The sequence below is a fragment of the Microtus pennsylvanicus genome, chromosome 8, assembly GCF_037038515.1.
Source record: "Microtus pennsylvanicus isolate mMicPen1 chromosome 8, mMicPen1.hap1, whole genome shotgun sequence".
Taxonomy (NCBI): domain Eukaryota; kingdom Metazoa; phylum Chordata; class Mammalia; order Rodentia; family Cricetidae; genus Microtus; species Microtus pennsylvanicus.
In genome coordinates, this window is record NC_134586.1 from 101,705,479 (window position 1) to 101,716,973 (window position 11,495).

Genomic DNA, 11,495 nt, shown 5'->3' on the forward strand with positions numbered 1-11,495 from the left:
TTGTCGTGGTACACACATGGAAATCAGAGGACAACTTGAAGGAATTGGGTCCCTGGGAGCAAACTCGGGTGACCAAGCTTGGTGGCAGGCACCTTTACCCACTGTGCCATCTTACTGGCCCACCAAGTCACACTTTTGTTTCACTTGTCCATTTGGTTCAGAGAACTACACATACACTCCTGGGATGGCAGCGCTGTCTCTGCTGTGAATCATTTCTGCAGGGGGAGGAAGTGGCAGAGCCTAGGCACTTAGGCTGGGTTACCCTCTGCTTGGCTACCAGCAGGAGTGTGAACCAGCTCTTCCTTCAGCTGGGGCTCAGTCGGAGTCCTGGAGAAGTGAAGTGGTTCCACAGCCCACTCCCTCTTTCCGTGTGCCGTTCTCCCTCCAGCCAGATATACTGCATAGAGAACGCTCACGGGCAGCTGGTGCGTGACCTCGACTTCAACCCCAACAAGCAGTATTACCTCGCCAGCTGCGGAGATGACTGCAAGGTGAAGTTCTGGGACACGCGGAATGTCACCGAGCCTGTGAAGACCCTGGAGGAGCACTCCCACTGGTACAGAAACTCATTTGCATGCCGCTTTAGGGAAGAGGGGATTATGTAATTTATTTTGCTAATTACTTTACCATTTGGAAAAGCACAAACCAGCTTAGTTTGTGCTACTGTGAATCATTCAATCAGCCCAGCTTTATTCTTCCTAAAGAAACCCTAATTCCAAATGTGAATGTTTGTGATTTGTAAGTGTAGGAAGGGAAGAAAAACACCAGATTCGGTTCCCCTTTACACCACGCCGGCTCAAGTGTGGAAAAGTAAATGTGCACAGATGTTCACACAGCATTGTTTGCCATGCACAGAACCTGGAAGCCACCCAAATGTCCATCAGTAGGGGATTGGTTAGGTAAATTTGGTGACATCCGTGCAGAGGAGATTATGCAGCTGCCAGAAGGAATGAGGCATATCTGTATGTGTGGATATGGAAGGGCGCCCAAGACCATTCATCCTCTCCAAATATTGTCTGGATGTGTACCATATGCTGGGAGAAAAAAAGAATGAAGTGCAGACTGGTATATATGCCATGAAATCATGATTTACTCCAAGAAAGCCTGTATGTGCTGCACACACGTGTTTGTGTATGTGTACAGGAAATGTGTGAGTGTGTGTGTAATATGTGTGTGAACATGTGTATGTGAGTGTGTTTGTGTGAGTGTGTAGGAAGTGTGGGAATGTGTATGCATATGTAATATGTGTATGTGAGTGTGAAATAGTATGCGTGTATAATGTGTGTCTGTGTGTGCATGTGTAGGAAATATGTGAGTATGTGAGTGCTTATACATGTGTAACATGTTGTGTATAGGAGATATGTGAGTGTGTGCAGGTATGTACAGGAAATGTGTATGTATGTGTGTATATGAAAGTCTGGCTGAGAGAGAGAGAGAGCTACTTTCCTGAGGACTTCTCCCTAGGTAAGGAGTTCCCTCCAGGGCTTTTCCTTCCTAGTCTTATGTCTCTAGATCTGTGAATTCCTTACCAGAAGTAGTGCTGAGTCTGTGAGGCCCCAGGGTCCTCCTGTGCAGTTCTGATGAACTGGATGAATGGCTGTAATTTGCTGCAGCCTGAACAGAAAGCTTCGCTGTACCCACTGTGCTGAGTGAGGCCTGCTGCACTCTCCAAATGGGAGCAATAGCGTTGTCTGTGACCTTAGCAGGATCAGGGGGCCAAACTCAGCAGGGACCCTGGCCACTTTGAGGAGAAAGTGGCTTAGTATCAGACCTGACACAGGCCTTTGTCTTGGGTCCTATGGCAACACACAGCTGTAGAGACATGCAGGACTTGGTTAGATGTTCCGTGGCATCAAGGGAGACAGAATGCTGAGTGACAAGCCTTTTCCCTCCACAGATGACGTTTAGTCTTCTGGTCTTGTGTGCTGGGTCCTAAAAGAATATTCTGGAGCAGCACATGGTAGGCTTTAGCTCCTTCCCCAACGTCCATGGCAACAGCATATGTGGTGTTGATCGCATTGCCACACTAGTGCCCTGCTGTGCAGTAAGGTCAGGGACACTCATGTGTGTTCACTCACAATCGTTCATCTGCCCGTGACTGTTACAGGGTGTGGAGTGTCCGCTACAACCACTCTCACGACCAGCTGGTCCTCACTGGCAGCAGCGATAGCAGAGTCATCCTGTCCAATATGGTGTCTATCTCCTCAGAGCCCTTCGGCCACCTGGTGGACGATGATGACGTCAGTGACCCGGAGGAGCACCATGCTGAGAAGTAAGGGACACAGCTGCAGGTGACTCTGGGCAGGAGTGCTCGTGGTCACCGATGACATCTGGGGCCAGGCGAGTTCTGTGTGTGAGAAGGATGCTGTCCCTTCCTTTCTGCAGTCACAGACCACAGATCTGCAGGCCATTAGCTGTGGGATAAGGAGAGTTATAAGAGGTCCTCTTGCATGGTTGGAGTGCCTGGATCTCTGTCTTCTCCACAGTCTTTGTGAATGCCACTTGTCACATCTAAAAGATTGCTGCTGTCCAGATTTGAACTCTGGTAACAGTGTGGCTGATACTCCCTGGTCTTGTCACTCCCTGCATCACTAACTACACAGTGTCCTTGGGATGCTCAGTGGATAGTTCATAGTGCTGACTATTTCCTTGTAGCCCTTAGCCGAGTAATGTGGGTCTCAATCCAGGTCAGTAAGTTGGTCAGTCCTCCTCGGCCCTGAGCACTGCAGAGTGTTCTGGTATGCACTTCCCAGCCACACCATTGCAGTTCAGTGTTTTTCGAAAAGCAACATCGTGTACCTGTTTCCCGTGCTAAGTGCATCTTTGACTGGGAGATGGCTGTGGTTGCACCCTCTTCTTATCAGGGCTCCTGTCTCTTACACACAAAGGGGTCTGAGGTTGCAGAGTTTGTGCCTGGCTGGACTCCCAGTGTGAGTCAGCATGGGTGCTCTCATTATGTTGTGAGAGAAGGCAGCAGGGCCTGTAGCTCACTTTGTGGAGCCCACACCGATGGGAGACACTCTTGTTCCCTAAGTGGTTTTTACCATGCTCCTGTATGTTAGTGGCTTCCCCTAAGGTATGCCCCAGAAATTTGTGCCCAGATTGCAGAGGAAAGAAGGTTCTGGAGTGACGCCCAACAATTTGGACTGCTAGAGAGTCCAGAGCACACGGCAGGCCCTGGCACTGGTCTGTGTCCACACACACTCCTTTGTTCACTTGTGTCTGGCTAGTCACATCCCCGAGTGGCTCATTCGCAGGGTTTGTCCCTCCACTGTCGCTTTCCTGTGAGTGCACTGCTGAGCACAGGTGCACAGCCTCCAGCTGTTCTTCCCGAGTGCCATGTAGACTTGGCTTCTGCCAAAGAGGCTGTCTTTCAACCCCTCCGTGCCAGGCAAGAAACTGACTTGTTCCCTTAGTCTGCTGAGTGATTAATGTGTGTGCTGCCCCCTGTGTGGGAAGCATTAAGGAAGCAGGGGAGGGATTGTGGCTGGCAGACTGTCCTGATGACTTCCTGCCATGTTGATGCCACTGAATTCAGGAAGATCAGCTTCCCTGTGGAGACTCTGCCTGTTGTTTGTCACAAAGTAGTCTTCGACCACTGGCAAGTTCATTTGCTGGGAAGTGGGGGCCTCGCAATGTCATAGACTCCAGGTGAAATTTAAGAAGGACTTTAAGAGCTCCATCTATCTCCTAGGGAAAGGAAGCATTTTTTTGCAGGCACTCAAGACCCCCAGACTGCATTCAATGCCTGGAAGTCATTCTGTGAGATGGGGAGAAAGTGCTAGAGCAGCTGTGCCTTCTGAGAAGTGGCCTGTGCACATGGGGTTCCAGGCCTGAGGCAGGCCAGGAAGCCCACTCCTTGGGAATGTGTGCCACATGCTCACAGCCCTGAGCTTCTCTGACAGGACCACTTGGGCTCATGTCTAAGGACATGGGGAGAGGGTGTTGCCTCACCCAATACCAGAGCCAGGAAGGCTACACACTTGAGCAGAGATCCTGAACAGAGAGAGCCTTTTGTAGCCAGACTCTGGCTACTCTGTACAGCAGAGAGCTAGCCTGGGTGCGTCCGGTGTCCTTTTGGCTCACACACTAGCAGCTTTGCTGTTATACTCTATTAGGCATAGTATTCTTGTCTCTAGACAAGGCCCTCGTTATACACCAGATAGATGATCACCCCAGGAACTCATGGTGCCAAGGGTTGGGGATAAGGCATTGCTAGACACTCGGGATGTCTATAATCCACAGGCTGTGTCTTATCCCCATAGCTGTGATGCCGTCTCCTAGGCTTCAGCTGCATGTTGTTCCTGCCTCGTTTTCCTCCGTAAACTGTAACATCCTCTGTGCCTCATGTGGTTTTCTGTCTCTTGGGCTGTAGGAGTAAGGAACCCCTGCAAGACAATGTCATCGCCACCTATGAGGAGCACGAGGACAGCGTGTATGCTGTGGATTGGGCCTCGGCTGACCCATGGCTGTTTGCTTCCCTGAGTTACGACGGGAGGCTAGTTATCAACAGAGTCCCCAGGGCGCTGAAGTACCACATCCTGCTCTAGTCCCAGCACTGCTTGTTGGCATTTGGCAGGCTCTCAGGTTCTGCAGCCATGAGGCAGTTTCCTTTGCGGACTGCTGCCTCCTGGGTAAGCAACATTGCTTCTGTAGGAGCTCTGAGGAACATGGGAGCTTCTGCCAGAAGCTCGTCTGAAGCTGTCAGCACAGTGCCCAGCACGGAAGGGAGCCATGCTGGACGTTCCTATGTTGCTGTGTGAATTGATGATAGGCCAATCTCGGCTCAGTTCCTATTTTCTGTTCTAAGGGTGGTGGGAGTTTAACTCTTCATGAGTATGTTTCCATCTTGTTATTCTCAGTGAAATAAAGTGCATAGCGATGCATATAGCCTTTTCAGGCTCTGCCTCACTGAGGATATCACATGGCTCTTTGTTTTCTCTAAAACAACTTGGAAAGGATGAGTACAGTAGACAGGTGTGTCCTCCCTATAGCGTCATCCCTCACCTGTGGACAGGTGTGTCCTCCCTATAGCGTCATCCCTCATCTGTGGACAGGTGTGTCCTCCCTATAGCGTCATCCCTCACCTGTGGACAGGTGTGTCCTCCCTATAGCGTCATCCCTCACCTGTGGACAGGAGTGTCCTCCCTATAGCGTCATCCCTCACCTGTGGACAGGTGTGTCCTCCCTACAGCGCCATCCCTCACCTGTGGACAGGAGTGTCCTCCCTATAGCGTCATCCCTCACCTGTGGACAGGTGTGTCCTCCCTATAGCGTCATCCCTCACCTGTGGACAGGAGTGTCCTCCCTACAGCGCCATCCCTCACCTGTGGACAGGAGTGTCCTCCCTACAGCGCCATCCCTCACCTGTGAACAGGAGTGTCCTCCCCACACTGCCATCCCTCACCTGTGGACAGGTGTGTCCTCCCTATAGCGTCATCCCTCACCTGTGGACAGGAGTGTCCTCCCTACAGCGCCATCCCTCACCTGTGGACAGGTGTGTCCTCCCTATAGCGTCATCCCTCACCTGTGGACAGGAGTGTCCTCCCTACAGTGCCATCCCTCACCTGTGGACAGGAGTGTCCTCCCTACAGCACCATCCCTCACCTGTGGACAGGTGTGTCCTCCCTACAGCGCCATCCCTCACCTGTGGACAGGAGTGTCCTCCCTACAGCGTCATCCCTCACCTGTGGACAGGAGTGTCCTCCCTACAGCGTCATCCCTAACCTGTGGACAGGAGTGTCCTCCCCACACTGCCATCCCTCACCTGTGGACAGGAGTGTCCTCCCCACACTGCCATCCCTCACCTGTGGACAGGAGTGTCCTCCCTACAGCACCATCCCTCACCTGTGGACAGGAGTGTCCTCCCTACAGCGCCATCCCTCACCTGTGGACAGGAGTGTCCTCCCTATAGCGCCATCCCTCACCTGTGGACAGGAGTGTCCTCCCTACAGCACCATCCCTCACCTGTGGACAGGAGTGTCCTCCCCACACTGCCATCCCTCACCTGTGGACAGGAGTGTCCTCCCTACAGCACCATCCCTCACCTGTGGACAGGTGTGTCCTCCCTATAACGTCATCCCTCACCTGTGGACAGGAGTGTCCTCCCCACACTGCCATCCCTCACCTGTGGACAGGTGTGTCCTCCCCACACTGCCATCCCTCACCTGTGGACAGGAGTGTCCTCCCCACACTGCCATCCCTCACCTGTGGACAGGAGTGTTCTCCCTACAGCGCCATCCCTCACCTGTGGACAGGTGTGTCCTCCCCACACTGCCATCCCTCACCTGTGGACAGGAGTGTCCTCCCCACACTGCCATCCCTCACCTGTGGACAGGAGTGTCCTCCCCACACTGCCATCCCTCACCTGTGGACAGGAGTGTCCTCCCCACACTGCCATCCCTCACCTGTGGACAGGTGTGTCCTCCCTATACCGTCATCCCTCACCTGTGGACAGGAGTGTCCTCCTCACACTGCCATCCCTCACCTGTGGACAGGAGTGTCCTCCCCACACTGCCATCCCTCACCTGTGGACAGGAGTGTCCTCCCCACACTGCCATCCCTCACCTGTGGACAGGTGTGTCCTCCCCACAGCGCTGTTTCTCACTCGTGGACAGGTTTGTCCTCCCCACAGCGCTGTTTCTCACCTGTGGACAGGTGTGCCATCCCTCACCTGTGGACAGGTATGTCCTCCCCACACTGCCATCCTTTAGGCAGAGCTCTTGTGGACTGTTGACTACAGGTGTAAAGGACGAGTGCCCAGCCTTGGGAGCCTGGGTTGTTGGTGGTTTGATATAGTATCTTAGTTAGAATCACCATTGCACGATTAAACACCATGACCAAAAAGCAGTTGGGGAGTAAAAGGTTTACTTGGCTTATACTTCCTTCATCATTAAAGGAAATCAGAACCTGGAGGCAGGAGCTGAAGCAGAGGCCATGGAGGGTGCTGCTTATTGGCTCGCTGCTCATGGCTTGCTCAGCCTGCTTTCTTATAGAGCCCAGGACCACCAGTCCAGAGATGGCACCACCCCCAGTGGCTGTGCTCCTCTCCATTGATCACTAATTGAGAAAATGCCCTACAGCTGGATCTTATGGAGGCCTTTTCTTAAGTGAGGCTCCCTCCTCTCGGATGACTTTGAAGTTGACAAGTTGACATAGAACAGTCCAACCCATACAGTGAAGTTGTCACTCACCCTATAGAACATCCTTACTTCTGCTTGTAGAATGAAACAGGCCAGCTAGCTCTTTGCTGGTCTCTGTCATGTCAGAAGTTAGGAATGGGTAGAGTCGCCATGGTTGACCGGCAGAACATTCCACCTTCAGTTTCACAGGGAGCCCTGGGCACTGCCAACCCACCCTCTTGTCTGTAGCTCTGTCTGTAGGTCCTGGGGCCTTGTCTTGTAGGTCTGACACATGATCACATCTGAGAAGCCACCTCAGCAGTAGACAGGGTTGTTCCTGTAGAAATTGCTTCCCTACCCTGATGCCCTACTCTTCCTACCTGTCAGGAGAGGGGATGAAGGAGGGGGATGGCCCATTCAGTTCCAAGTTCTGTCCATCAGACCACAGCATCACTTTGAACCCCTGACCTGGCCTCTGTGTACACCTGGAAAGTTTGAGTACTTGCTTTTCTCTGGAGAGCCCAAATTGCAAGCCTAAGGGGTCACATCCTGGACCTGGCTCTGCATGCCTGGGCATAGGCAGGGCCAGAAGGTGTGTGTGGGCATACTCACTGCCCTGCTGGGTGATGTCACTTTCACTGCACAGTCTATGAATCTTTACAATGCAGAACAATTTGTTAAACCAGACGCTTCCCTTCTGTGTCTTGGGCTCCCAGGTCTTGGCCTGACTATCTGGATCCTCTTGCCTGTGTGAATTTTGTCTTTGGAGACTGTCACAGAGCATCGTGCCTGGGTGACTGAGCCCAGATATCTTGTTTGTTCCTATAGGCTACCCTCTGTTCTGGGGACCCGTAACAACTGCAAGTTCCCCACAGAGGGTGTCTGTGGCTTGTGATTGGTAATCAACAGTAGAGCTGTCTTAAATGCGTACACAGGTCCCTGGAAACAGACACTTATTTCTGGGCAGGGACTGGTCAGCTGAGGACCTATGGCCAAATCCATGCCATGTTTGGTAGCACACGACGTTCAGCCCCTGAAGTGGGGGGCTACCTGGTGACCCTGTGGCCCTGGGTCTGGTTGTCTTCTGACATTTCCAGGTTCACTGGTATTGCTCCAAGTAGACGCTTAGAAGTAGATTTCGGGTACCCATGTGATATACATACCTGTAGCCCCAGCACTCAGCTGGAAGCAAGAGAGTTGCTGTGAGTTCAAGGCCAGCCTGGCATACATGGTGAGACCCTGTCTCAAAGAGACAAACAAAAAGTGGCTCTCGGGGTCCCTGGTAGATGTGCGTGCAACTTTGTACACTGCCTAGTGCTTTCCAGGCTGCGTGGGTTCCCCTCCACAGAGAGCCTGTCCCTTGCTCTCAGCCCACACTTCAATCTTGTACACTGCAAACCTTGCCCCTGCTACACAGCTCATTCACTCCTTAACCATCTGATGCCCTCCTTACCAAAGCCTGTAAGTTCAGCTGGTTGTTAATTAATTGTGTGTTTAATTACTATTGATTTTGACAGTTCTTTATTTTGGGTGTAAGTCCCTTATCAACTATGTAATTTCACATAACCTGTTTTCCTCACCTTGTTGCTTGCTGAGCAGTATCACTTACAGAAAAAATAAATAAATAAAACCCAACTTGCTTAGCCCTTCCCTTTATGGTTTAAACCTGCCTGACCAACTGTGTTTTCTTCTGAACATCTCGCCGTTCTACATTTAGGTCCTGGGTCCATCTGGACTAGTTCTGCTTCTTTCATATGGACACCAGGTGCCCAGCATCCCTCACTGCTGACCTTCCCTCACTATGGCTCCTTTATCCCCCATCAGGTCCTGCTCATTGGTTGCCTCTTCACATTCCCTTCCATGGCTCTCTGCCCCATTAGGAATTCCTTAGGACCTTTATGGGATATTTTCCAGAACTTTCCCTGGAGCTTCCCTCTGGATCCCATGCCCATTTCCCTGAGGACTAAGTCCTCCAGTTACTACCCATCTCACAGCAATGCCTGTGTCTGAGGCCAGTGGCAGATGAACAGGAAAGACTCCATGTCTTCGGAATGACCAGAGAAGAAGTGTGTATGTCTGTAGTCGAGGCTTCCATGACCCCTGTGGCCTCTGCACTCAGCTGTATGGAGATGTTGAGAATCCTTCTCTGTACCTGCCACAGGAGAGTCCTGACTTCTGTGAATGCTCCAGAACCTTCTCGTTGCACCAGGTCCTGCCGTGATGTATGCTGTGAATATGTTTTATTACCATTGGTTAATAAAGAAGCTGCTTTCAGCCAATGGCTTAACAGAGTAAAACCAGGCTGAAAGAGATATATAGAGAGAGTAGGCGGAGTCAGGGAGAAGCCATGTAGCCACTCACAGGAGACATATGCACTGGAACCTTGCTGGTAAGCCATAACACACAGATTAATAGAAAATGGGTTAATTTAAGATACAAGAGTTAGCCAGAAATATGCTTAAGCTATTGGACAAACAATATTGTAATTAATACAGATTTCTGTGTGATTATTTCGAGTCAGGGCGGTTGGGAAATGAACCAATGGCCTCTGCCAATACTGCCCATACCCTCTGTGTATAGAAAGCAGCTGAATGAGCAAACTGCTTCTTACTCTGAGTACTAGAAGAAGGGGCGAGGAGGGCTAGGGCAAGGGTGACCTGTGACATCTGGGGATCCATTCGGTCAGTTGCTAGGTCTAAGCAGGCCTGACATAGGCCAACTTTTTTCATCTAGTTTCATAAAGTCTAAATTGCTTTCCCCAATGATTGACATTTTCAAGGCCACTCACTCTGTGGTCCCCATTGCAGATGAAAGCCTGAAGGTACTAAGGGCCCCCAAAGGTCTCCTCGAGGCACACTGGCTCCCTTCGTCTACATCTGGGCTCCCCCACTGCACTGACATTCCTAGAGTGACCAGGGTAGCCACACCTGCCCAGGGACCCTAAGGCATCTTGATTTCCCTGTCTCCTCCCCGTTGTAGACATCTCTACAGGAGAACCTCTGCATTCTGCCCTCCACCCACCTTCCCCAAAGCTGGTGTCTCCATGCAGTAGGTCCAGCAGTCTAGACAGCCCTCCTCAGACACTCAGAGTGTTGGATGTCCCATGCTAAGAAAGAGAGCAAGACAAGGCGTGTGACATGCCTGTCATTTCTGGGGCTGGAGCTTATGCAGGTCAGGGCAGCAGCCTTCACAAAAGAGTGGTCAGAAGTACCTACAAGAACCAGCTCCGAGTCCCCTAGGCAAAGGTGCAAGAGAGGAAAGTAGGGTCAGCATGCATGAAGGGTGAACAAGACCAGGTGTGTAGGGATTTTAGGCTGGCTGGTCAGGTCTCTGCTGGGAAAGGGGAGGGCATCTCCCTTTTCAGGGCAGCAATATGGGGTCCCTTGACTCTTAATGGGGTTTGCATTTCTTTCTCCACATTAGGACTGCGCTTATCAGGGTTTCAAATGGAAACCAGAACAAGGGGCTGTCCTGAGGCTCCTGTGCACACCTTCCTCACAGATGCCTGGGTGTGCACCTGCCAGACTGAGGGACAGTGGGCTCTGCTGGACACTGAGGACAGCATAGGCCTCAGCAAGGCCTGATGGAATGCTGAGGCTGGGAGGCAAACAGCAGGTTTGTGGGGACAGAGCTCCCAGTCTTCCACACACGTGAGTCACCCTCAGAGTGGACTGACACTCTCCCTTCATGCATGAGGATACATGGAGTGCAAAGACACATGGGCAGCTGTAGGCAGAGGTGGCCCAGGGTGACAGTGCTAACTCTGAGACTCACCATCCTGAGCTGTGCCAGTTGATAATGAGGTGGTCCTGCGGGAGTGGCAGGGATGCTTTGAGAGATCTCTATATCCTCTTAAGCCATCAGGGCTGAGGTGAGGAACAGAGTGGTTTGAACGGCCTGCCCCGTTCATCTGATCAGCTCTAGGTCATCATCCATGCCCACAGGTGATGAGACAGCTGCCATACACAGACTTGCAAACCCGTGTTGGGCTACAGGAGCAACTGGGAAGCCTGGGTGTTCCGCTTTGGGTTGGGTGGATAAAAGCCACCTAAAGAGCATATCCATGTCTCAGTTGGCACCTGACCAACTGAGGGGTATTGCCAGTGCAGCATCTGGCTCCTCGAGTAAGCAAGGATAGATAGGCAAGACAGAAGAGTGGAGGGAGAGGGAGTCAGTATCTGGTGTGCCTGCTTGGGGCATAGTTGGGGAGGGGACATGTCGTCCACTTCAGGTCATTTCCAGACATCTCTAAGATGCACAGGTGGGCTCGCTGACCAAGTGATGGCAGTTGATGCCCAGGGGACCCCCTTTCCTCAATATGTGGAAGCTGGTGAGGTGCCCCAAGAGGGATGGGCACCTTCATCGAGGAAGAAC

General features: G+C 51.8%; 1 protein-coding gene across 1 annotated transcript in view; it reads left to right on the top strand.

The window, feature by feature from the left end:
* The window catches only part of Eipr1 (EARP complex and GARP complex interacting protein 1), a 123,609-nt gene extending 118,697 nt beyond the window's left edge, over positions 1-4,912 (top strand). Inside the window, exons 7-9 of the mRNA XM_075984130.1 lie at positions 389-556; positions 2,108-2,272; positions 4,376-4,912. Of these exons, the coding sequence (XP_075840245.1) occupies positions 389-556; positions 2,108-2,272; positions 4,376-4,550 (508 nt within the window). The 3' untranslated portion in view covers positions 4,551-4,912. The remainder of the gene's footprint in view (positions 1-388; positions 557-2,107; positions 2,273-4,375) is intronic.
* The last annotated feature ends 6,583 nt before the right edge of the window (positions 4,913-11,495 follow it).